Raw genomic sequence first — 27,248 nt, forward strand, 5'->3', positions numbered from 1 at the left:
CATCTTTTCCTCTCTAAAATGTAAATCCTGCGCACTTTCCAAGCACTGTAGGTTCCACATACATTTACAACACAAGTGTACCATAGAAACGACCAAAATATATTCAGCTGCAATTTCCCAAGAGAATGTTAATATTTATAAAAACCCAAAGCATTTTGCCTCCACAGTGTAGTTCTTTTCCTTGTGTATGTAAAATGGGTAGAGTCAGAATATCGAGTTGGAAGGTCGACTTGCACTAATATCGAGATACATAAATATCGACTGCAAGAATGTCAGGGTCAAGAATATCCAGATTAAAGTAAGAAATATCGTTTTCTAAAATATCGTAGTCATTATTATAATTTGCAAAAATATAGTTGTAAAAAATATAGTTTTTTTAGTTAGTGTTATGTATTTTAGTGTGTATTTTAAATGTATGTGCTCTATTTTTTTTAAGTATTGCATTTGTTTTTTAATATATGTGTTACATTTTTAGATGTTGTTCATTTTATTTTAATAAAATTTTGCATTTTAGTTCCATAGTGGGTTGTGGGTTTATAGGGGAATAGGGAAGGAAGTAATTTAATTATATTAAATTGAATATTAATTTTTATTTATTAGTATTTATTTATTTTTGATTTTATAGTGTTTATTGTGGGAGTTAATTCATTATTAATTAACTGATAATTGGCTGTTAATTTTTATTTATTAATTAGTTGGTAAATATGGTAATTGTATCATTTTTTTAGGAGCGGTTGTGGGTTTATAGGGGAATAGGGTGGGAAGTAATTTAATTATAATTAATGTATTAATATATTTTATTATTAATATTTATTTATTATTTATTTTATATTGTAAACTGTGGGAATTCATTAATTATTAATTAATAATTAATTATTAATTGGTAATTATATTAATTGTGTTATTTTTAGGAGCGGGTGGTGTGTTGATAGGGGAGTAGGGTGGTAAGTAATTACATCTTAATATATTTATTAATATTTTTATATAAGATTTAATTAATTTTATTTTATAGTGTTAATTGTGTGAATTAATTTATTAATAATTATTTATATTTTGCTTGTTAATCAATTATGTTAATTGTCATGTTTTACGAAATTGGTGGTGGCATTTATAGGGGAATATGGTGGGAGGTAATTTATTTATAATTTATTAATTATTTGTTAATTAATGCTAATTAATTAATTACAATTTATATTTGCCAATTATGTACAAATTTTGATGTGTGAGTTGTGGGGTTTATAGTAGTAAATGGTCGGTAGTATTTTTAAAAAAAATTAATTAAATATTTGTTGTTAATTGATATTAATTTATTAATGTAAACTTAGTTATGGAAATTGTGTAAATATTTTTAGGGGTGTGTTTTGGTGTTCATTGGGGTAGAGGGTGGAAAGTAATTTAGTTTAAAATAATTAATCATTACTAGATCATTATTATTCATTTATTAATTGATAAATATTTTTGGTAATTGTTTAGTTTTTATTTTGTTTGGGGATTTAGATTTATTATCTGTAACGTTTGGTTAGTACATTAATTTTTAAATATGTTTTTCAATCATTAATTTTTGTTTAATTGATAATTGTGTTAATTATGAGGTACCTTTTTTGTGTTTAATTTAGATGTGTGTTGTAAATTGTGTGGTGTTATAGGGTAGGAAAATAAGTATTACATTATGTAATTTTTATTTTTTTGATGTAACTTAATTTCTATTACAAAATATTTATTTGTCTGTAAACTTTTGGTTAAATTAAAAAATCTATATTTGCATGTCAATTTTAGATTTGTGCTACATTATAATATTTTTCTATGTTTTGTTAATTTTTATATTTTTATGTTTTGTTTTTGTTTTTTTATTATATTTTGTATTGTAGTTGATATTTCGTTTGTTTTTAAATTTGAATTTTGTTCTGTGTTAATAGTAATTTTTACCCCTAAGCTACCCAACACTTGCCCTACTTTTGCATTCGCAAGAGTGGGAATAGTAATTTATACCCCTATGCTATGCAACACTTTCACTACTGTTGCACTTGCTGGAGTAGGAATAGTAATTTTTACCCCTCTGCTATCCAACACTTTCCCTACTGTTGCATTCGCAGGAGTGGGAATAGTAATTTATACCACCACGCTATCCAACATTTTACCTACTGGTGCACTTGCTGGAGTGGGAATAGTCATTTTTACCCCTCCGCTATCCAACACTTTCCCTACTGTTGCACTTGCAGGCGTGGGAACAGTAATTGTCTCCCCTCCGCTATCCAACACTTTCCCTACTGTTGCACTCATTGGAGGTGGAATATTACATTAATACCCTCCGCTATCCAATACTTTCTCTACTGTTGTGCTCATTGGGGTGGGAATAGTAATTTGACCCCTCCGCTATCCAACACTTTCCCTACTGTTGTACTCCCTGGAGTGGGAATAGTATTTTTAGCCCCTCCTCTGCCCAACACTTTTCCTACTGTTGCACTCACTGGAGTGGGAATAGTAATTTTTACACCTACGCTATCCAACATTTTCCCTACTGTTACACTCACTGCAGTGGGAATAGTAATTTTTATCACTCCGCTATCCAACACTTTCCCTACTGTTGCACTTGCTGGAGTGGGAATAGTAAATTATTTCCCTCCGCTCTCCAACACTTTCCCTACTGTTGCACTCACTGGAGTGGGAATAGTAAATTATTCCCCTCCGCTATCCAACACTTTCCCTACTGTTGCACTCGCTGGAGTGGAAATAGTAATTTTTTACCATCCGCTATCCAACACTGTTCCCACTGTTGCATTTGCAGGAGTGGGAATAGTAATTTATACCCCTACGCTATCCAACACTTTACCTACTGTTGTACTTGCTGGAGTGGGAATAGTCATTTTTAGCCCTCCGCTAACCAACACTTTCTGTAGGTCGATATTAGTGTTGTCGATATTCTGTCAGTGATCTTGTAAAATGTATTAAAGCTCTGTTCATGGTATGTGAAGAAGTGCTGGGTTCAGGTTAGATTTTCAGGGTAGCCATCTAGAATGAACGTACCTACAACTGTTCTAAATAGAAATTATCTACTCAGTGGTTAGTTAGAAGTTCTTGTGTAGATCTGATCCTCCGTGACTCGTGTTGGACATTCTTGCCATTCTGAACATCAAGGCATCTTTATTAATACCTTGTGAAAAAAGGTTAATTCTAACCATTCTTTGAATTTGCACAATCTCCCATTTACTCATAAAAACAAAAAGAATATTTTCAGAATCTCTCGAATTTCTAAGCTATATGCATTGTATGGCCCTCATTCACAAAGGTAAACGGAGATGAAAGTCTAACTTTTGTTATTCACAAAGGGCATTTACGAGTAGTAAAGTTAGACTCTTGTCTCAGTTTAGCTTAACTTTTGGTCTTAAGTTTAACTGAGACCAAAACTTAAATTTAACTAAGACAAAAGTTTAACTTTACTACTCATAAATGCCCTTCGTGAATACTGAAGGTCGTAAAGTAGGACTTTTGCTGTCTCAGTTCCCAGATGCAGTCTTCCAGTGGCTGGAACTGCTTCCTTCAGATCATCCCAAATTTGTTCAAATTGTGCCATACAGTTCAATTAGAGAGTTGGGACACTTGGGTGGTCCCTCTTAACATTCGTTTTCATTGATAACCTCTCACCACAGATGGATATCCTTCACGCCCACAGAGTAGATGGGCACATGTTTGCAGGCAAAACACCCAGGCACTGATAAAACTCAAATCACTCTCTCAGTTGAACCTATGCCCCAGCATGCTTGACTCAACTGTAAGCTTTGAAAGGGTCTCAATTAGAGGAGAAACCAGTCATAGGTTGAGACAACGCTATGCTGTTTATAAATACATTTTTATTGGTAGGACTTGTTTATAGCAGAAGAGTGTCTGAATGGAAAGTAGGTAGCAGTCTCAAATTTGAGATGTTGAGGATTCAACCAAAGTGAAGGCCTAGAACGCTCATTTTTAAAATGATTCTTCACACAACAGCTTGGGTTCACAGGACAATATCTCTGACTTTTCAGTGAATTGTCTCACAAGACGAGAAGACTTAAAAACAGCAGCCCTTTCCGGGAGAATCCTAATGTATGTTCCTTGCTTTCAGTTAAATTTGACACAATCAGAGAAGTCATCAAATGCATGCAATTTATTCAGAAAGGTCAGCATATACGCGTTTTTTCAGCTGTCACATGACCAGTTAGCAAGGAGAAAAGGGTTTAATGATGCGAGACGTTTGGCAGACTCCCTTCAAATACAATCAGACTTTGTCTCTCCTGGAGCACTGCTGCATTGCTCTCAATTAGCAAATGAGGCACAACACATTGTTAATGGGGAAACACGTGAAATCTTTCAACCCAGTGCACAGAGGAGTGGACCCATTTGAATGTATGTATATGTGCTTTATTTAGTGGTCTCTAACACTGAATAATATGTTGTGAAATATACTTTGGTGTGCATTTTGCCTAATTACTGTTAGTTTTAATTGGTTAGTTGAAATTGTTCATGATTATGTATATGATGTTGATTAGGTTGTTCTAGAAGGTCATAGCCAGTAGAGTATTGTGTATTTTGTAAGGGACAGAACGGTTTACATGAGATTGCAGAGCGAAGTTTGTGTTATTTTGTAATCATTTTTATAGATTTCTTTTAAAAAGTACATGCCTTTTTGTGCGTAGTTCTAATATTTCATACAATGTTGTAAAAGGACAATCAGAAGCCAAAAAACGAGACAGAAAATAAATCAAGCAAAGCAGTCACCAAATCACCCTGAACAGTGAATATATTTTTCGTTTGTGCTTGGGTGAAAAAGGTCAATGGTTTAGTCTTGAATGAATGAATGAGTGAATTTAAAACTTATGAAGCCTCACTGCTGCTCACAATAGAGCATCCTGGCGCTAAAATTTAATCCGATAACCCAGATGAGAGGGAAAACAAAAGGAAAGTAGGAAATGACTAAATGAGGGAATAACAGAGTACATCAGGGTCCAGGAAGAACCAGGGTGCCCATTAGGATGTAGGGCGGATCAACGCCGTCCGCATGGCAGTGGCAATCCACCCTACATCCTATCCCGCCTGCCACCCATTTCCCCCTGCCATATTAGTATGGTGGGGGGAACACGGCGAACGGGAAGACCGTCTGCCGCTTTTCCGCCCTGTCAACAAGTCGACCAGGCGGAAAAGGGTTTCATATGGTGGCGGTGTCTGCTGGACACCGCCATCCATATCAGGATGCAGGCGGGAGGGAGCCTTTCCGTGGCGGCGTTGACGCAATGGAAAAGCATGCGGATTTCAAAGCTGGGGGCCCCTTGCGGACCCCCAGGATGTTGGGGGGGTGGGGCAATTGGGGTATACCTATTGTACCCCCCTACATGTGCATACACAACATGGAGGCACTGCGCGGTGCCTGCCACATTGTGCATGCACATGCACAACATGCATTTTGGGCATTGCGGCCAGCACCGCCCGCCGCAATGTCAAAAATGCAGGATGCGCCTGCCAGTGTGGCAGGCGCATCCTAATGTCACATATGGTGGGTGGTCCCTTTTACCGGCAGGATGGCCATAGTCTTCAAGTGCTTTTTAAATAGGGCTTCCGATTTGGTGAACCACAAAGGGATGGGGACTTGGTTCCAAGCCTTGGATTCTAGTACCGAGAAAGATGTACCCCCTCAGGATTAAAGTCTGAATGGGGGGCTTAAGAAGATTAGCTTGGAAGGATCTCATAGCTCTTTGGATTGTATAGTGAGTAAATGTGGCAGTCAAGGACCAGTGGCTTTGGAAGCTCTAGCGACCAGTATAAGAATCTATAAGAGCATCCGTTTGTGTACTGATAATCAGTGTAAGGTTTTAGAGCTGTGGAGGCAGAACTCCGTCTGAGGAGTTTCAGCACAAGTCTGGCCGTTGGATGTTGCATCATCTTGAGTTTCCGGAGTATTGGTTTCGAAGGTCCTATGTAGAGACTATCACAATAGTCAAGTCTAGAAGTGATGAGAGCAAAAGCGACTGTTTTTCTGGCAGCTAATGGGGAACAGTTAAAAAAAATCTTAAGGGTTTAATTACATTGAAACACATTCCTGCCAATGTAAGAGCTTGAGGGTGGAAAAAGAGGGATGTGTCAAATTTTACTCTTAAGTTTCTAACAGCTTCTTTCTGTGGCAGGGGGTGGGGGCACAGAATTCGGAAACCAATGAGTTAAGGAAAAAAAGTTTGATTTGCCAGGATCTCTGCATTATCTGTGTTTTTTAGATGATTGAATCCACATGATAACTCAGTTGAGATAGTTTGGGAAATTTTTTTTTGTTTTTTTTTTTGTATCAAGAAAGGGGAATAAAAGACGGATGTTTTTTAGAGGGGTCCAATGCACTCGTCCTAGAAAGTAGTCAACAAAAAATTGTGCAGAGTTCCCAGAGGGGGCCAAAGAAGTGGCTCAAAATGACATTTCTCTCACTAATTAAGAACACACAAGTGCATAGTGTGAACCCTTGTTGGAAAGTTTAGGATACCTCACACAAGTAACCGGTTGGACAACAACTGTCATCCCATCCGGTGACCGTCCAGCGTCATCATTGGCATCCTGCTCCTGCGGCAGGCTGGCGGTGCAATGCCCGTCGGGTAGCCCAGGAGGGCTACACTTTGGTGGAGATCTTTTTTTCCTGCCAACGGGTGTGTGAATGTAAGGGGCCTAAATGAAGTGCAATTGTGAGCGTGAGTGTGAATTCTAAAAAAAGTCAGTCGAGTCCATTAAGCAATTTTAATAGTGTGGCTCACTGCTTTGTTAAAAGGGAATAAGGGGTATTAAGCTAACCTCTCAGGAACCGCTAATCCCTTGGAGAAGGCCACCTCGGCTGACCACGTCGCTGCCGAGTGCAGGACAGCCTGCACTCGGCAGCGACGTGGGATGGGTAGGTGCCTAGAGGCTCTCCTCTAGCAACTTACGAGGCTCTCCTCGATGGTTGCTGGCCCCACCAGGTCAGCCGAGGTGGCCTTCTCCAAGGGATTAGCGGTTCCTGAGAGGTCCCCAAGGAATACATTAACTCTGCGACAACATACAGGTCGTATCTCCGATCTCTCTGAAATCAGAGGGACCGTTAGCAATTTATGAGCTTTATAGGTCCTGATGAATTGCCGTCTAGGCAAGAAACATGTTGACCAGCTTCACACTAAGGGTTGAATAAGGTTTGATCAGATTACCCATCACTCCTTAATACCCCTTATTCCCTTTTAACAAAGCAGTGAGCCACACTATTAAAATTGCTTAATGGACTCGACTGACTTTTTTTAGAATTCACACTCACGCTCACAATTGCACTTCATTTAGGCCCCTTACATTCACACACCCGTTGGCAGGAAAAAAAGATCTCCACCAAAGTGTAGCCCTCCTGGGCTACCCGACGGGCATTGCACCGCCAGCCTGCCGCAGGAGCAGGATGCCAATGATGACGCTGGACGGTCACCGGATGGGATGACAGTTGTTGTCCAACCGGTTACTTGTGTGAGGTATCCTAAACTTTCCAACAAGGGTTCACACTATGCACTTGTGTGTTCTTAATTAGTGAGAGAAATGTCATTTTGAGCCACTTCTTTGGCCCCCTCTGGGAACTCTGCACAATTTTTTGTTGACTACAAATTTATTTTTGTGCCAAGGGACCCTTTGGTCAGCGATAGAATCAGCTCCATATCATCTGCCTATGGTGTAGTGGCGAATGCAAAATAAGCTATCTGGGAGATTAGAGGGCCATGTATATATTGAATAGTGCATGGCCCTGTGGAAATCCTGATGCCACTGGTCTTTCTGTTGATGAAAAAGGTCCTAATGTGATTACTTGTCTCCTACTGGTTAAAAGAGATTTAATCTAGGACAGGACTATATGAGAAATGTCACAGTCCACACCACATTATTTCCCGCGTTCAGGGTCGGTTTTAAGGTATCAGAAACTTCCAACAGAGCTGATTCTGGGGAGTGTTTGGGGCAAAGCCAGATTACCAGGGTTGAAGTGTATTGGAATTTTCCAAAAGGAAATTAGTTGGCCATTGACACATTTTTCAAGCATTTTGGTTAATGCAGGGAGCAGTGAGATGGCGCAAAGATTGAATAGTGTGGTGGGGTCGGCAAAAGATTTTTTTGTGGGAGTTCATGACTGACAGTTTCCAGTCTTAGGGGCGCCTCAGCTATTGATAATGCGATGTTATAAGAATTTTATTAATAAAAGAGATGACAGTGTTAACAAATCTATGAGGAATGGCAGGGGGGACAGTGGTCATTGGGAGAACCAGATTTGCATGAGAGATGGCCTGTCGTGACTGTGAGAGTGAAATCTCCTGAAAGGCTGCCAAAGTTGCGATCCCCACCTCTAAAAGGAGTATCTAATAAAACAGTCAGCAGGGGGCAGGGTGGTTGGGAAGCCCTGTTGAAGGCATATATTTTTTCTTCAAAGAAAGAAGAGATCTGGTCACATAGGGTTTGGGAGGCGGAAATGTCTCTAATAAGTGCCCTAGCTGCGAAAAGGATTTGGAGATATTAAAAATAATTTCAGGAGCAAATTGGAACTCTTCAATCTGGGCAGTAAAGTATGTTTTTTGGCTGCTTTGATCTGGGTATGGTAAGCTTTCTATGCAGTTTTAAAGCAATGCTGGTCCTGAAGATTGCATGGTTGCCGCCATTTGCGTTTTTTGCAGGGCAGCCACTGCTCTGCTACAGTTCGAGAGAACCACGGCTTTGACTGGCGTGAGTTGTGCTTCTTGAGAGCTGTATGAATAATATGATTATTGAATAAAATTAGGACTTCTGCTAAGTTTCCCGTGGAGGTATGAGCAGAGGTGCATAGACTGGAGGTTAGGTTGGGGTCAGTCATCATCTTACACCATTTAAGTAGAGTGTTAGGGCCAATAGTGGTGGTAGATGGGGTGTGGGGACAATCTGGGTTAATCAATTAAAATTCTGAGGGGGATCAGCTTGTGATCAGACCAAGACTGGTGGGTAGGAGCTTCTACCACTAGATTGAGGTTGTTGGAACAAACCCCATCCAGGGTATGTCCTGGGATATGTGTAGGGGAAGTTACTAGCTGGTTAAGGCCAATAATACTTAAGGTATCATTAAAATTGGAATCATCAGGGTTGTTACTGATCTCTAGGTAGTAATTGAAGTCCCCAAGAATGGTACAATTTGCATTTCAAAGTAGTAGAGCTTCTCCCAAGGAAGCTAAAAAAATAGATCCTGGGGCCAGAGGACGGTAGATTAATCCGCTTGCAAAAAGAGTGAGTGTGGTTAATTTTAAAACACAAGCCTAAGCTTTCTGCTCCTTTCAGGGAGTTTAAATCAAAAGTAGTGCATTGAAATGCGTCACGGAAAATGATGGCAGGGCCACCTCCACAAGTCTCTTCTCTGTCACGACTAAGAATAGTGTCTGGGGGAAGAACTAGGGCATTATCCGGGTTACACCATTCTTTAAGCCAGGATCCTGTAATAAAAAGAAAGTCTAAATGGAGGTCCTCATTAAAGTGTGGACCTCTTATGCATTCTTGAAACAATTATTTCGCTTTGTGTTACTTTATATCTGGCTTTAGCATTTTTATCCTTCACTATTATTGTCTTCTCAGTATCATCCGAGATCCATTTATCATACATTTCTCTCCAGTCGCTCAAACCCTCAGCTGCTTTATAATCCACGAGTACCAGTTGCATTCTCAATTCCATTCTCAATTCCATTCTCAATTCCTCTGCTAGCAGCCATACCGTTATATCTTTGAGCTATTTCAAGGTCGAACCCAGTAGAAAGCACACACTCTGTCTGTTACAAGACATATTGTGGGCATACCAAGAACATAGGGCCCACCCACGGATTACCATAGGTTGGTGTTCCTGTCAGTCTCATTTGCCTGCTTCTTATTATTGTCCCAGCTTGTCAATCATGTGTTTGCTCTTCCTGTGAAGCCTCTTTACGATCTCTCTTAATTGGCTGGCTTCTATGCTTCCATTGCTTGCATTTCAAGCAATACTTTTTTCTTTTGGGTTAAGCAATCCAAGGAAGTGCATTCTTTTTTTTCCAGCTGTTTCCCTGGTTTATTTCTCTCTGTTACACACCATGTCGCTCTCTGCTACCTGTGTGCTTTTCCCTATCCTTGTTGCCCTCATGTACTCCCCCTCTTTGTTTCTTGTCCATGTGCTTCTCTCCCCACTCCTCATTGCTCTCACTCGTTGCTCGACATCCCCACCCCTGTCATCCAAGTTGCTTTCCTCACCTGTGCCCTCAATCTCTCTCATCCGTTGCTTCTTCTTCCCACCCATCCCCGTATTTCCAGGTCCGTTGCCTGCTCACCTGTTTGTTTCTACCCTCACCTGGCTACTTTGCTCTCTCAACTGTGAAATCTTGTTTTTTCACTCATGCCAGCCTAGTTTGTTCTGCACCCCTTGTGATTAATTCACCCCAGTGTTGCTTCCACTCTTGGTTGCTTCCCTTATCAGCTTTTGTTTTTCCAAAAATGCTTTCACGCTTTTTTTTCCTTTTAGTTACTGATCTAATTCAGGTTGATTACTAAACGGAAAAGAAAGCGCCCCTGCCATTTTTAGACATGTGCATGCGGGATGCATTAGTTTACAAAATAGCAAGAATGGCCGTGTCAAAGCCCTTTTTTATTAATTCTTTAGCCATGGCAAAGTCATAGGTCCCAAATGCAAGACCTATTGGCTTTGCCAATGCATGTTCATGTGACAAGCCTATGTTTTGAAGCCAGTGTATTGCCATGCATCTTTTTGCTACTAGCAGGAAGAGTGCTATCATCTTTTATTTTATTTTTCCCCTTTTAGTTTTTGATCATAAATAGGGCTCCCGGTTTTATGGTATTTTCTTTTTTTTACATTTCTGACTGTATTTATCCATATTTATTTTGTGTCAACTTTATCTGTATTTATCCATATTTATTATGGGTTTTGCAAGAAAAAAAAAGCTGAAACTGGTATATTTCCACATTTATTTAACCAATAAATATGCAATCATGCTTGAATGCCTGCCAGGTTTCAGTGATATGAACACCCCAGAAGATAAATTAATGCAGTTATATGAAAATATGCGCATTTCAGTATCAGCTTTGTGCATATTTTCTCCTTTGTAAAAGACCTTTCTTTTTTAACCCACTTACCTATCATTCCACACAGTTATTTGTCAGGCAGTCGTGGCAAAGTTTATTTAAAATCACTCAAAAAGCAACCAGTTTCCGTTTCTATCCACTTTTAAAAATAAATACAGACAAGAAAACAAATGGTTTTCTGTCTGTATTTATCTGAAAAATCTGTAAAAACGGAAAACAGGGAGCCTTCATCATAAACCAAGTTGTCAATGTTACGCTGTACCCCTCCTATTGCCGTTCTTACGTATGATATCATTTCTTGCAGTAGTTAGCTACAACTCTTCCTCGCCACATCATATGTATAAAGTCTGCATTGATTACTGTGCATCTGGGATATTTGTCTGGAACAGCCAAGTAGGCGTTGGTCATTATTTTGGTGCGGGGTAGGGTATGCTCTATGTGTACTTCGATATTGGTGTAGCTGAATTTGGCATTGCTTGTCACTTTTCTAATGCTGTTCAATGTGTTTTTCCCAATCTGAGTCTGTACACCTAAATCCATCAATCAATCAAAGAAAGCTTAATTCAGCCATGTAAAAAGTCACATCAATAAATATTACAATATAACAAATTTAAGAATATTCAAATCAAATGCATTATGTTAAAACCTAAGCAGGTCACAGTACCTAACTACACATTTAAAAAAAGATCCTGTTGCATAAAAAATATTTAACACACAACACTTCTAAATGAATTAAGGCTGGCCGACACCAAAGTCACATGCTTTAGTGAATCGGGTTCAAAAATCATAAGGAAAAAGATTTGCAAAAGCTACTAAGAAAGATAAAGTGCAAAAGTGATTAGAGTGAAGGCTTATCACAGGGGCAACAACAGATGGAATCAGAACTGTATTGCCCCTTAGTGAAAGCAAGGTGGCAGTGAATTTAGCCCAACCTGAAGCGATAAAAGAGGCTTCTCTCATAGGCGTGAGTAGCATCAAGACTATAACTGCAGGCCAAATGAGTTCTGCAGGAAAACCTACGCATGAACTGAAGGTTTAAAAAAACTCAGAAGCCTTGTGTGAGCTGGTTACATTTTAAGAACTATCTAGCTTAACGATGTTCTATGGGTTAGAAAACCACCTATGGAAATTGATAAAAGAAGATTTAATACATTTCAGCAAAGGAATTATAAATGCATCAGGGGAGCTAAGACAATAAATAATAACGGGCCCTTTGAAAGAAGTTTTAGAGGTAGACCAAGTTGCTAGCCATCATAATAAGGGAGCCAGTAAAATAAGATCCCCTACATATGGCAGACCAGGCTCCCTTGGTAAAAAAAAGTGGAATTTGTTAGGAGGCAGACCCCATTAACCTGTGTCAGAAGCAATTTTCTTCTTGTAATTTGTCACAGAAAGAGTAACCACAAAGATCATCGACACAGCGCAAAATGGGAGCACATTTCATTTTGTAAATCTCTAACATCTGATCAAGAGGTTTCCTTTCCGGTTTAGAGGCAATATTTAAAACCATCCCTACAGATTAGGAAAATTTCAAGCATTTGATATCATGTGAAGAAGACATAGTACTAGAAGAGTCAAAGGTCACTCACAGATAAGAGAAGTGGTAAATTATTTCAGTGATTTTATTTTTAGGTTCAGCCTGGGCAGCGCATGCGCTACTCTGCGAGCCATGCTGTATTGTAGTATGGAATAGAAGCCCGCCCACTCTCCACCCATATATGTTTAAGTTCAAGTTCAAGGATTTATATAGCGCACTACTCACCCGGAGGGTCTCAAGGCGCTTGGGAAGGGGGTTGATTATTTATCGAATAGCCAGGTTTTAAGTTCTTTTCTGAAGGAGATGTGGGTCTGTGTAAGGCGGAGGTGAGTGGGGAGTGAGTTCCAGGTTTTGGCGCCAAGTAGGAGAAGGATCTACCTCCCATGGTGGATCTTTGGATACGCGGAACTGCGGTGAGGCCTTGATTGGAGGATCTTAGTTGGCGGGAAGGTGTGTAGAAGGAAAGTCGAGTGTTGAGGCATTCGGGCCCTAGTTCGTAGAGGGCCTTGTGCGCGTGGGTGAGGAGACGGAATGTTATTCTCTTGTCGACGGGAAGCCAGTGGAGGTCTTTCAGGTGGCTGGTAATGTGATCTTGGCGAGGGACATCCAAAATGAGTCTCGCCGATGCGTTTTGGATGCTTTGGAGTTTTTTCTGTAATTTGGCTGTGATTCCGGCGTAGAGGGTGTTTCCGTAGTCTAGTCGACTCGTAACCAGTGCGTGGGTGACGGTCTTTCTTGTCTCGGTGGGGATCCAATGGAAATTGTTTTTGAGCATTCGAAGTACGTTGAAGCAGGAGGATGAGATGGCATTGACTTGTCTTGTCATTGAGAGGGAGGAGTCTAGGATGAAGCCTAGGTTACGTGCGTGGTCTGTGGGTATGGGTGCAGAACCCAGATCCGACGGCCACCATGAGTCGTCCCAGGCAGAGGGGGATGTTCCTAGGATGAGCACTTCCGTTTTGTCGGAGTTAAGTTTTAGGCGGCTGTTTTTCATCCATGTGGCTACTTCTTTCATGCCTTTGTGAAGGTTGGTTTTGGCGGTGTTGGGGTCTTTGGAGAGGGAAAGGATCAGCTGGGTGTCGTCACCGTAGGAGATGATGTTAAGGTTGTGTTGACGCACGATGGTAGCGAGTGGACTCATGTAAACGTTGAAGAGGGTGGGACTGAGTGATGATCCTTGTGGTACTCCGCAGATGACTTCGGTGGCCTCTGATTTGAATGGGGGAAGTCGGACTCTCTGGGTTCTCCCAGCAAGGAACGAGATGATCCAGTCCAAGGCTTTTCCTTTTATGCCGATGTTGTTGAGGCGTTGTATGAGGGTGCTGTGACAGACAGTGTCGAAGGCGGCGGAGAGGTCGAGTAGTATGAGGGCCACTGTTTCTCAGTTGTCCAATAGTGTTCGGATGTCGTCTGTTGCTGCGATGAGGGCGGTTTCGGTGCTGTGTTTGGCTCGGAAGCCGGACTGTGAGGGATCGAGGGAGTTGTTGGATTCGAGGAAGGCGGCGAGTTGGCTATTGACGGCTTTCTCGATGACTTTGGCTGGGAATGGAAGGAGGGAGATGGGGCGGTAGTTTTTAAGTTCAGAGGGGTCTGCTGTGGGTTTCTTCAGGAGGGCGCTGACTTTGGCATGTTTCCAGCTTTCTGGGAAGGTAGCAGAGTTGAAGGAGCAGTTGATGACATCACGAAGGTGGGGTGCGATGATGGAGTCTGCTTTGTTGAAGATGTGGTGGGGACATGGGTCGGTTGGCGAGCCAGAGTGGATGGAATTCATTAGTCGGATGGTGTCTTCAGTGGTGATTGGGTTCCAGGCGCTGAGGTTGTTGGAGGGTGGTTTAGGTTCTGAGGGGGGTGGAGAGGGTTATTCGTTGGAACTGTTTTCGAAGCTGTTATGTATGTTGGCAATTTTGTTGTAGAAGAAGGAGGATAATGAATCGCAGAGGTCTTGGGAGGGAGTGATGTCGTTTGAGGCTGCGGTGGGGTTGGTGAATTCTTTTACGATGTTGAATAGTTCCTTGCTGTTGTGGCCGTTGTTGTCGAGTCGATTCTTGAATGCTGATTTCTTGGTGGATCGAATCAGCTGGTGGTGTTTGCGGGTGGCTGCCTTGAAGGTGGTCATGTTGTCGGTGGTTGGGTTTTTTCTCCATGTTTTCTCGAGAGTGCGGTATAGCTTCTTGGATTTCTTAAGGTCATCGTTGAACCAGGGGGCCTTTTTGCTGTCTTGTGTGGTGTGATGGTTTTTCAAGGGTGCTAATTCGTCAGCGCTGTGAGTGATCCATTGTTTGAATTTGATGGCAGCTTGGTTTGGGTCCGATGAGGGGGCGGGTGGGTTAAGGTTGAGCGATGTGAGGAGTTGTTCGGTGGTTATTTTGTTCCATTTTCTTCGGGGAATAGGTTGTGGGGGGTTGTGGGTTGAGGTGGTTTTGTAGCTGAAGTGAACGCAACTGTGGTCCGTCCAGTGGAGAGCTGTGGTGTGATCGAAGGAGATGTGCTTACTGGAGGTGAAGATTGGGTCAAGCGTGTGTCCGGCTATATGGGTGGGGGTGTCAACAAGTTGCTTGAGACCAAGATTGGCCAGGTTGTCCAGAAGGGTGGTGGTGTTGCAGTCGTTTTTCTTTTCCAGGTGGAAGTTGAGGTCTCCTAGTAGAATGTAGTTCTCGGAGGTGAGGGCATGTGGGCTGATTAAGTCGGTGATGTCTTCAATGGCAAGACAGGAGGCTGACATTATTTATTCCCAACTAATCATGGGGGAAAGGATTACTTGTACTGCATAACCTGGGTATGCAGAAGGAATAAGGGGTGTCTCCGATAAAAAACCCTCATGCACGTGTTTGCGAAGTCGTGATAGCGGTATATGTTGGTTCTCCGCTCTTCATACACGTGTGTGCATAATCATAGGGTTAGTTTTATTATGCAGCCTCCACCAGGAGGTTCTTACCCATGGTTAAAAACAGTAGTGATCTAGTGATGTGGACAGTGCTCGTTTAAAATACCCGGACAGCCAGATGTTTTACTTTATTGAGCTTAAGCAAAGGAAACTGAAGGGATCAGAATTTCCTCCGCCCCCATTTGATTGATTGACATTATTTATTACCTTTTATTCACCAACTTCTGAGCAGCACTTTAAAAGCCAATACATCACAAAGTGAAGTCCTAAAACAATAGAACATTCAAATATAACATAACCCTTTAACATTCTATGCTCTTCCTCTTTTGTTTGCTGCTTCTGAGCAGATATGTATTCAATGTTGAATGGTTATGTTAACCTGGAATAATTTAAAGTTAATTAATTTTAAAATGGAAAGTAATTGTTTTTTAAATATGATTTGTTTTTGTATGTATGTTTTTCTGATTAGATTTGTTTTTTTAGTTTAAACCCAATTTTCGGGTGTAATTTTAAAGTATTTTAGATTTTAATTTAAATGGTATAGTGGATTTGATGATTAGTGAAATAGGAACATTACTTGTTTTAAACTTCGGTTGTTACACAGTGAGTCTTTTTTAGTCTGTAAGCACTATTTTCTTTAGAAAGTTTCTCCTACTGCAGGCACGGCATGCTTTCCTGAAAATTTCAACTTGCCATGTGCTTTTTCACTTTCTAAGCAGCCCGAGACAATGGCGGATGCTACTTTGAATAGGTCTGGCATTTACAAGAGTTTGAGCTATTGGCATTGTACATGACAAGGCCTTTTATTTATGTGTTAATTATCAAAACATATAAAAAAAGGGATTGTCATTTACAATGCCAATTGCTTAAACTCTCGCAAATGCGAAACCTATTGCATTGCAAACGCTTGTTAACAGACAGTGTTCTGGTCGTAGTTGCTTTCGGCCCTAAGTTGTCCGTAAATGTCACAAAAGAGTCCACAATTTTTGCAGGCCATTAGTAGTACTTGAAAGTAAACCATCGTCATCTGCATAAAGAAACGTTGCCTTATGACCAGTGCTACTAGCATTGTGCGACTAGGAGAATCCAAATGTATGGCCGGGGTGACTGCATTATTTTGTGTGAAAAAGAAAATTATGAGGCGTCATTCAGCACATTTTGTAACAGGTTCACTGCCTTATTTTGCCTTTTTTTATTTTACACATGTTAACATTTGGGCAAAGATTCCACCTCACGAGGACCAAAGTAATCCTTAAATACAGCAATGGTCAATTGAAAAGTAACCTTTATTTACTCCTGGCTGTGCGGTAACTCATAGCATGCACATTGCGGCCCCCGGGGGAATGCAGGTCGGCAGACTAGTCTTCCCCCGGGGTGTTCGCGCGAGGACACGGCAGGCGGAAGTTAGGTCAGGGGTTTAGGTCAGGGGTGAGAGGGGTTAGGTAGGAGGGTACTTATGGGGGAACAGGAGAGGAACAACTTCCTTTTCCTGTCCCCGGTGCCTCAGGGAAGAGTTAGGTTTTTGTGAGCTTAGGCGGAGTGTTAATTTAGGTAGGTGGTGTGTGATCTAGTGTTTGGTTCGTCGTTTTAGTGTCCCAGGACGACGAGTAGGCTAGTTTACACGGCGCAATTAGGCGGAGTGTGATTTAGCGTTTAATTACTTATATCGGAGCGGGAGCTCCGGGCGGCAGGCGAAGGGTGCTAAACGTCACGCATCTCGCGGACGTTACGTGCGGGTGCCGATCCTCACGCATCTCGCGGAGGGTTAATTTGCCGATTTTCCAATGGCTGTCCCTGACGCTGAGGCGGTGAGGGCTGCATTACTAGTACTTGGCCGGGCTGGGAGGGCAGATCTCCTCCAGCCCGGTGTCCTGGACCAGGCTTGGGTCGGCATGACCCGCCCGACCAGGTCTGCGTCAGCAGGGGTGGCGGCTGTGGTGGCTGCATGCAAGGATGAGCCTGCCGGGTCAAGGGACGGGGGGCCCAGGAGGGGGAGGGCCAAGAAGGTGCAGGAGCCCCCCTAGAAGGGAGGGTGGAGATTGAGTCTCCCTGCTAAGGCCGGGGCAGGGGGGGAGGCGGTCCCGGAGGGGGATGGGGGGGCTGTGGGTGGGGGGCCTGAGGGCCCCGAGCTGGGTACTGAGGAGCACGTGCAGGGACAGGCCCCACTGGCGTCTCAGGCCAGACTGTCCAGGAGCTTGAGCCAGTTGGCGGGGTACGGGGAGAGTAGTGATGGCAGTGGGGGGGAGGACTCTGATGAGTGGGAGGTGGCGGCTGGGGACGAATTCGCCCTAACGCTGTCGGGGGAGGAATCTGGGGGGAGGCTAGTTTCACCGCTGTTGAGCAACCGGTCGACCTGTCTAGGGGCCGGAAGGGGGTGGTGAAGTCCCAGGGTTCCAAGGGCAAGGGCCCCGTGAAGGCACAGCAGCGGGGAGGGGCAGGGCAGGGGGCTGGAGGTGCTGCAGCACCCTTGCCCGGGAATGGGGGCCCCGGGGGGCCTGGGCAGTCATCGATGTTTGACCGGTGGGCCCAGATGACGGAGGAGGAGAGAGCGAGGGACCAGCGGTGTGTCATTGAAGAGTATGAGAGGGAGTGGCAGCGCCTATGTGCCGCCAGGGAGGAGAAGGCGGGAGGGGTGCCCATGGGTGATGGGGCCCAGGCACCAGGGCAAGGCAGGTTGTCGGCCGGTGGCCGAGGTAGGGGGGTCTCCGGGGCACAAGGACAGTGGGTCTGGGTGGAGAATGCAGGGACTGCCTTGACGGATCAGAGACCTGGTGGCACCGGGGCCTCCCCAAGCGCATACGGCTCGGGGGGGGGGATCAGGCCAGCAGGGTCAGCTGGCAGAGGCCGGGGTGGGCCGGCGGGGCGCAAAACGGCCTCCAAACGCCGGGACGAAGATGCAGGGGGGTCCGCGGCGGCCTGCCCTCCACCGAGGGAGCGGGCACCGACCATGTTGGAGTGTGAATTTACGCCTGGTGTGAAAGGGAAGGGTGCTAAGAGAGTCGTGACTGAGGTGGTGCCGCTGGATGTTCAGGATGAATGGTTGGATTATGAGGATGATGAGGATGAGTTGGAAGAGGGTGAGTTGCGTGAGCCTGGACGTGTGTGCAAGGCTAAGGGGGCAGCTACCAAGGTTGGTGCTTCTCAAGAGGCACGGGATGGTGCCAGTCGGGCCAGCAGAGGGATGTCGAGGCCGGCGGACTCGCGGCGACAGGAGCGGGAGGCTCCTGCAACTTTGTCAGGTGAGGGCTCTTGGTGGGACGCCTGGTTGGATGGGGGGAATGTGGGAAGGAAGAAGCCCTGCCGGTCGGTGGGGGTGGGGGATGGGTCTGTGCGGGCAGGAGCCCAAGGGGGTGTGGAGCCTGTGAAGGCTAGTGGGGGCAAGCAGGTCGCGACGGCCAGCGCGCAGACGGACAAGGTGGAAGACCTGGAAGGGAAGGAGGAGGGTGTGAACGGGGTGGAGAAACTGAGAAAGAAGTTGCCGTACATGGGGCTGGGGATGCCCCTGGGGTCTCATTTGTCGGAGAAGACTAAGGCAAGGATTTGGAGGCACGAGTATGTGGATGTGTTTAAGCTTTTGCACAGGGAGATTGAGGCGAAGGAGGGGTCTAAGGAGGAGGAATGGGAATTGACCAGGCGGCCGAGGGTGCCGGTTACTATGGAGAATTGGACATCTGCCTTTCTGATTTATGCGAGTATATATTGTGAGAAGCATGGGGATCGGGCTATCGCATTGTTTAAATATATGGACGTGATAAGGAAGGCGCAGCTTCATTTTGGGGGTTTCGCCTGGTTGAGCTACGACGAGGAGTTTAGGGCTAGGGTCAGTGTTAACCCTGATAAGCCATGGGGGGATGTGGATCAGGAGCTTTGGATCCAGTGGATGTCCTCGACGCAGGCGGCGGCGTCTACTCATACGGCCAGCGGTCTTCCGGTCACGTATCGGTCCTTTCAGCCACGTCCCGCCCAATCTGGGGCGGGTAACCAGGGTACCCCAAGTGGACATGGGAGCCAGCCTGTGTGGTCTGGCTCAGCAGGACAACAATACAAGCCGGTCGCTTCGGGGGCCTGCTGGGGGTTTAACAAAGGTTTTGCAACCGCCCCTCTTGTAAATTCAAGCATGAGTGTTCTAAGTGTGGGGGACGCCACCCGGTCACGCAGTGCCTCACCTTGGCTACGCCGTCAGAGCAGTGGAAATTTGCCAAGGGTAGGGGGCTGCCTGGGCCGAAGGGCCCGTACTCCGGTTAAGGTGGAGGCCATGGGTCCATGGCTCTCCCGGTACCCTGATAAGGAGGCAGCGTTGCGTGTGTACTGGGGGTTTGTGGAAGGTTTTCGGATTGGTTATCAGGGGCCCAGGGAGAGGCGTTGGGCTGAGAATTTGCGGTCTGCTAAGGAGTTGCCGGGGGTAGTGGCGCGTAAATTGGAGAAGGAGGTTGCGGAGGGCAGGATTGCAGGTCCGTTCTCGGAGTGGCCATTGTCAGATCTCATCGTGTCACCGTTGGGGGTTGTGCCCAAGAAGGAGCAAGGGGAGTACCGTTTGATCCATCACTTGTCCTGGCCGGAAGGTGGGTCAGTGAATGATTTCATTGCCGAGGAGGACTCGAGGGTGTTGTACGCTTCGGTGGACGATGCTATTGGGTTGGTGCGGTCTTGTGGGAGGGGGGCGGAGATGGCCAAGTGTGACATCAAGTCGGCCTTTCGGCTTCTTCCCATTCATCCGGCGGATTTTCCTCTCCTAGGTATGCAGTTTGATGGGGCCATTTTTGCGGACATGGTGCTGCCAATGGGCTGTGCGATTTCCTGCGCGCTCTTCGAGACCTTTAGCTCCTTTTTGCAGTGGGCTTTTGTGGATCGCAGTGGGCACCGGCTGGTGTCCCACTATTTGGATGATTTTCTGTTTGTGGGATCTGGACGTTCTGGCGACTGCGGTCAGGCTCTGCAGCAGTTTCAGTTGTTGGCTCAAGATTTTGGGGTGCCTTTGGCACCAGAGAAGACAGAAGGGCCCAGTTGTTGTCTGACGTTCCTCGGAATTGAATTGGATTTGGTGGCCTGGCAGGCACGCTTACCGGTGGCGAAGGTGGCTGAGATGCGAGATGCTTTGAAGGGCGCGATTGCGGTACAGAAGCTGGAGATGAGGTCTGTGCAGCGCTTGCTGGGTTTGTTGAACTTTGCCTGCAGAGTGGTGAGGGCGGGGAGGACTTTTTGTAGGCGGCTCGGCATGGCCATGTCGGGCGTGGCCCTCCCGCATCACAGGGTCAGGATTACGCTGGGGGTCCGGTCGGACTTGCGAGTATGGCTGGTCTTTCTTGAGGATTTCAATGGCGTGTCTTTGGATTTTGTGCGGGACAGGATGGTGTGGCAGGTTCAACTTTACTCGGACGCAGCGGGGGCGGCTGGTTTCGGAATTTTCTGGGACGGTCGCTGGTGCGCGGAAAGGTGGCCGGAACATTGGCTGCGTCAGGGCAGGAGCATTGCTTTCTTGGAGTTCTTTCCCTTGTTGGTGGCGTTGCTGGTGTGGGGCCCGGAGTTCAAGAACAGGTCTGTGTTGTTCCACGTGGACAATATGACGGTGGTGGACTTGGTCAACAATCAGAAAGCGAGGGATCTGAGGGTGCTGCGCTTGCTGCGAAGCTTCATGCTGCTATGTCTGCGTTACAATGTGCTGTTTCGCGCGCAACATGTGCCTGTCGCAAGTAACGAAATTGCGGATGCGTTATCTCGTTCGCAGTGGCTGCGCTTCAGGGAGCTGGCGCCGGGAGCGGAGGCTTGCAAGACCAAGGTGCCGGAGGGTATCTGGGCATGGGGGGAGTGAGAGTGGTGGGTCTGGTGGAAAGGTCGCTGGCGGAGTCTACCAGGCGGGCGTACAGATTGGCTTGGAATGAGTTTGGGAAGTTTGTGGGCCTGGGGACAGGGGTGCTGTGTTTGACAAAGGAGGGGTGCGAAAGGCGGGTTGTGCACTTTGTGTTGGATTGCATGGATAAGGGGCTGTCGCAGACAACGATTGCTGGCAAGTTGGCGGGTGTGTCTTTCTACTGCATGGTGTATTTGGGTTTTGATCCAGCTAGTTCGGATCTGCTGAGCCGAATGTTGAAGGGTTGGGGGAGGGTGCGGGCTGAGTTGGGGGGCGGGGAGTTGCCCAGGGAGGCGGTCACGTTTGACTTATTGAAGTTGGTTTTGCAGGAATTGGTTTTTTGTTGCTACGACGGGGGGGAGGTGGCGCTTTTTCGCCTATGCATGATCTGGATGTTTTTTGGAGCGTTTCGGGTGTCAGAGCTGCTGGGAGCACGGGGGGCGCCGGGTAGGCTGTTTGCTGATGTGCGGGTGGACGGGCTCCGTCTGGGCATTTGGTTGGGGCGGTCCAAGACTGACCAGGTGGGTCGGGGTAAATGGGTGTGGTTGTCGGTGAGTGGGTGTGCAGGTGTGTGTCCGGTGCGAGAGTGGCTGAACTTTGGGCGGAAAGTGCAGCGGACGGAAGGAAGCGTGCGTCGCGGAAGCGTTTGACGTCGGATCAGTTGTTGGCAGTGCTACGGATGGCTTTGTGGAGGCTGGGTAGGGACCCGGCTCGGTTTGGCACGCATTCCTTTCGGATTGGGGCGGCTACGGCGGCGGCGGGTTTGGGTTGGTCATGGGAGGAGATCAGAAGGATTGGTCACTGGAGGTCGCGGTGCTGTGAGCGCTATGTGCGCAAGTGAGGGCGGGGGCGCAACGCTTGGACGGCGACGCTGCTTGGCGTAGTTTCTTGTCATGCCTTGGTACTAATATATTTTTCTTCGTAGGTTGTGTTCGTGGACCTGGGGCCAAGACGATCACTTGGGTCGTGGGGCACTCTTTTGTGCATTGGGCTTCGAAGTATGCTGACAGGCAGGTGTACGGTCGTAGCCTGGGCCTGAGGAGCAGCCATCATGAAGTGCAATGGTGGGGTAAGAGCGGAATGAGATGGGGTGAACTGTTACCATGGCTGACAAAGAAAGTGTCGCAGCTGGGCTGCCCGGATATGATCGTCATCCACCTGGGGGAAAATGGCTTAGTGAAGCAATCGGGGGTGTCACTATTGCACTTGATGCAGAGGGACTTGGAGGTCATGAAGAACAATCTGGCTGGCGCCTGCATTGTATGGACTGAGTTTGTACCGCGGAGGATTTGGAGGGGTGCACTTAAGCCTGCGGCTGTGGAAAGGGCCCGCAGGAAACTGAATAGGGCTATGAGACTCTTTTGCGCGGATCGGGGGATTAAAGTGCTGGCTCATGTCGGGCTCCAGCTGGAACAACCTCTTCTTTTCAGGGACGACGGCGTGCACCTTTCTTACATGGGAAATGCATTTTACCTCATGGAGCTGCGGGACTTGATTAGTTGTCTGTGGAACGAGTCAATTTGGTGTAGGCGAGTCTGAGTTCGAAAGGTGCACGCTTGGTGGGGCAGGTAACCGCCCTCCGGGGGTTCCCTGGGTGGCGGGAACTGGGAGGGGTGGGGAGTCCATGACGGGCAGAATCACCCTTACAAGGAGGGGGTTACAGGCGCAGGATAGGAGAGAGTGGTAGACGGGAGTGCGATGGATGGAAATGACCGAGGAGTCGGAAAGTGGAAAGGGGAAGTGAATGGGATGCAAAGAGGTTGTGGTGTGATTTGGGAATGGATGGTGGAGCACGTGAGTGGATGACGGTTGAAAGGCAGGATGTTGGGGGGATTGTTAAAGTTGATAATGTTATGTTTTGTAAGCTGTCATGCCTGTCCTAATAAATGGCCTTTTACGCAAACTGATGCGTGGAGTGGTTATTGCGCGATGCAGCCCCCGGGGGAATGTAGGTCGGCAGACTAGTCTTCCCCCGGGGTGTTCGCGCGAGGACACGGCAGGCGGAAGTTAGGTCAGGGGTTTAGGTCAGGGGTGGGAGGGGTTAGGTAGGAGGCTACTTATGGGGGAACAGGAGAGGAACAACTTCCTTTTCCTGTCCCCGGTGCCTCAGGGAAGAGTTAGGTTTTTGCCACCCGCCCACCCTACAAGAAAAGGGGTTTTGGTGCGGTGTTGTTATGGTTGCCATGTTGGGCAACATGCCAGTTTAGGACAGGATGGCAAGGGGGGAGACGTTCCGGGAACTGGGAGGGGTGGGGAGTCCATGACGGGCAGAATCACCCTTACAGGGAGGGGGTTACAGGCGCAGGATGGGAGAGAGTGGTAGACGGGAGTGCGATGGATGGAAATGACCGAGGAGTCGGAAAGTGGAAAGGAGAAGCGAATGGGATGCAAAGAGGTTGTGGTGTGATTTGGGAATGGATGGTGGAGCACGTGAGTGGATGACAGTTGAAAGGCAGGATGTTGGGGAGATTGTTAAAGTTGATAATGTTATGTTTTGTAAGCTGTCATGCCTGTCCTAATAAATGGCCTTTTACGCAAACTGATGCGTGGAGTGGTTATTGCGCGAGGAAGCAAATGTCGCCCCCCTCCGTTGCACAGTGGTTCTCTAGGGTATCGCACCTCCTGGTGATGGAACGGCTATCCCACATCTTAGCCAACACGGACAAGAAGTTCCAGCGTATATGGCAACCACTGATATGTAACTCATGCGTATAGAATTTACATGCTTCAGCCCCCCTCCCCCACAAAACTTAGAGCTCTCCAGCTTTTCGAATCCGAATGATACATAAGTTCCCTCAGCCATCATGGCGTTCACTACGCACCACTTGTACCCGTTCCTTCCCCTCTCAGATTGAGCAATATTGACCCCCTTATGTGCCTTACACTTGGAATGCCTTGTGTCCTGTTTAGACCTTGTTTGTTTGATGTTTTCAGTTCACATATAACAATACTATCCTAACTCTAGAGATCAACACGCGACAGGCTGCTTCATACCACATGCATAAGAACCAATAACAACCCCATTAGCCTATGATGGACAACGTGACAGCTAATATGGTTACTGTGAAGCTTAGATCTATTTCTTAATGCTGTGTAACTCCTCTCAATGGCAGTGATAGGCATGCTCTGTGTTTATCAAGGCAAAGATCTACTATGCGCCCCCCGTATGCAGGCATATTTCTGTTCACCACCCTTGGCATCTGAAGCTGTTGAATAAACATGGCCAGCCCGAAGGGGTTGTAGGCGACATGCTGTGTACACACTGCCTTTGACACAACTTGCATATATACGATGCTGGACCGGTCAGGGTTGTAGGCGGCACACTGTGTACAACAGCAACTGTAGGAAGGTGGCTACCTGACTATGGTTACCCCAGATTTTTTGCCCTGTGTTTAGCTGGTTTTCGACTTAGTTGGCCTGGTTCCCTGCTAATCAGGGCCCCAGGCTATCTGCTCTCTCTGTAAAATGGATTCCATGTACCCTAGGTGCATAACTAGATTGGCTTGGGTCACCTTATCAGCCCCTGTACAGTGCACTATAGGTGCCCAGGGCATAGGTGCATCCAAGGCCTACCAGGGGCTGCAGCATATCTTTTGCCACCCCTGGCTGGCTATCTAAATTGACACAACTGGCTGAACACTCAGCTGGGGCAAGTGGGTGTAATCACCCCTTGCTTAGATATAGTATACCTATATCTAAACCTATATCTGGACACATATATAACCTGTGAGCCACTCCTATGGAAGGCCTCATCAATCCTGGAGGCAGAGTGCGTGGTTTTATGTGAGATGGTGCTCCGGCATGAGCTGAGCCTGTCTGCAGCTGTCGGGAACAACTCCCTAAGCTGATCCGGGATAATGCCATACCATATACTCTTAAGCGCCTTATAATCCTCGCGGTTATATAGCAACTTTGGTTTGGCTTTATCAAAACATGTCGTGTAAGGTGTCATACGAATTGGAATACTACCCCCTCGCCAGTTCTGGCGACGGGGGTAGCATTCCACCCTTCTAGAGGGAGAAGACATGTTACTTTACTGAAACGCGGTTGATTTAAAATGAGCCTCAGATCCACAAAATGGATGCCCCTGCCACAGACACGGGTCTGGCCTCCTGCTGCTGACCGAAACCCGGCAGAGGAGGCCTGGACAAAGAGTTTCCTGTCACAGGGCGGTGTCAAACCACCCCAGACAGGAGATAGTGGATTGGAGTAGGGAGGTTTCAAAGAAACCAGACACTGCCTGGGGAGCACAAGGCTGCCCCTTGCAGGATCCGGCCAAACCGGTTCTGGGGCCTCCCAGCCCCTGTCCCAGCGCGGCCAGGATCAAAGGAGAGGGGTGTAACCACCCCCTTCCTGGGTCCCACCCATAGGAGGGGACCTAGCAGGATGTCCAACCCCCTAGATTCGAATAAGAGGGGGAGCAGTCCCAACGGACTTCAGATCATCCTGAAGAAACATAAGAAACGAAATCTGGACCCTTCGACTTTCTACACGACGTGAGAAGACTGAAGAATCTCCCTTGTGGTCAAGGAGTGACCACCCTGTGCAAACAGGCACCATCCAGCCCTCGACCCTTGCTTTGTTGCAGTTCCCGCCGGAACTCGAGCGACAGAGATCGACGAGATCAAGCTTGCCTGCCTTCTACCTGCCCGATCCACAGTCCCTGCAGAGCTGAGACCCGTGGAGGCGACCGGAAGCGTGGGGCACGCCATCTTGAAAAGGCCACGAGACGCTGACCGTGCAGCCCACGAGTGACCCTCGAAGCTGTACACCGGGGTTTGAGAAGCCCCAGCCCCGAGCTCCACTTGCACCAAAGCTCACCCCTCCACACTCGACGAGTGCTGCGTGGGGCCCTTCTGCCTGTGTGTGCTCGACGCGTTGGCCCGGTCACTTGCCAGCTGGCTTGTGGCCCCTGTGCCGACGAAACTTGAAATCCGACCTGCTTTTCTGGTTGCTCCAGATCTGCACCAGCTCCCGTGAAAAGGAGCACCCACTCTGACCCTCCTGGTTCGAGTGATAAGCAATCTCCCGGTTCCGCGTGGATTGCTTTTGCCAAGTGCTGTTTGCTACAATCTTCAAGCCGACGGTGCTGACGGCGAGAGCCTACGTGGGACAGATCGTGACCTGCTCCTGGACGTCGCAGATGCCCCAGAGCCCACGTGACAGCGGAGAGAAGCCTATCGACAACCGCCTGATTGCGCCCGACATTGCCTGGTTCCGTCCTGGTTCCACCCTGGTCACTGCTGAGTGACCCAGACTCTGTCCCCTCTGCTTTCAGGTACTTTTCTACTTCGATCCACCCTTGGATCGCACCGGACACTTCTGCTTCACAGCGCCTGCAGCTGCAACAGCTCCAAGCACCAAGAACCTGCGTGACAGAACCCGACGCCACTTCGACCCTGTGCACCCACGGCCTGTGGGTGAGGTAACTTTGCAACGCCGGTGTCCTTACACTAGCACACACCTCTAGGGTCTGTGTCTGAAGTTTTGTGTTTCTAGGTTCAGCGGAAGTATCATTTAATTCACTTTAACTAACTTTTACGCACCATTGACTTTACATTGGTGCGCGCCGCACTTTCCGTGCTGCACCCGTATCCTGTGGGCTACTCCCGACTTCTTCATTGCTTGTCCTGACTGCTCCCAGCGAATCTCTAGGCCCTAGGCCTAACCAATATTCGATAAGTGTTACTTATACCATTTTTTTAGTATATGGTCTGAGTGGCCCCCCGCCCTCAGCCATAATTGTGCCAACTTTATATGTTTAACAGTGCTTTTGATTTAACGCTTGTGCCCCTTTCCTCATAAAGAGTACTGGGGAGTAATTTAGAAATAAATACATATATTTTTACAATATATACTTGTGTGGTGTCCTTTCATTTGATTACAGGATTGTATGTGGT

General features: G+C 46.8%; 2 protein-coding genes across 4 annotated transcripts in view; both read left to right on the plus strand.

Moving 5' to 3' along the window:
• The window catches only part of NGEF (neuronal guanine nucleotide exchange factor), a 917,586-nt gene that overhangs the window by 653,418 nt on the left and 236,920 nt on the right, over positions 1–27,248 (plus strand). The window lies entirely within an intron of this gene.
• On the plus strand, positions 18,448–22,887 carry LOC147683411 (uncharacterized). Its single transcript, XM_086944839.1, has 2 exons — positions 18,448–18,739; positions 22,274–22,887. Exons 1-2 carry the CDS (start codon positions 18,448–18,450, stop codon positions 22,885–22,887), a joined length of 906 nt encoding a protein of 301 aa, XP_086800965.1.

This window comes from Lissotriton vulgaris, chromosome 11 (genome assembly GCF_964263255.1).
Source record: "Lissotriton vulgaris chromosome 11, aLisVul1.2, whole genome shotgun sequence".
Lineage (NCBI taxonomy): Eukaryota > Metazoa > Chordata > Amphibia > Caudata > Salamandridae > Lissotriton > Lissotriton vulgaris.

Excerpts from the sequence above, each read along its gene's own strand:
- LOC147683411 (XM_086944839.1), top strand. The coding sequence starts at position 18,448 with ATGTTGGAGTGTGAATTTACGCCTGGTGTGAAAGGGAAGGGTGCTAAG. Across the intron at positions 18,740-22,273 it reads GGCTCCTGCAACTTTGTCAG|GTTGTGTTCGTGGACCTGGG; the intron begins GTGAGGGCTCTT and ends TTTTCTTCGTAG.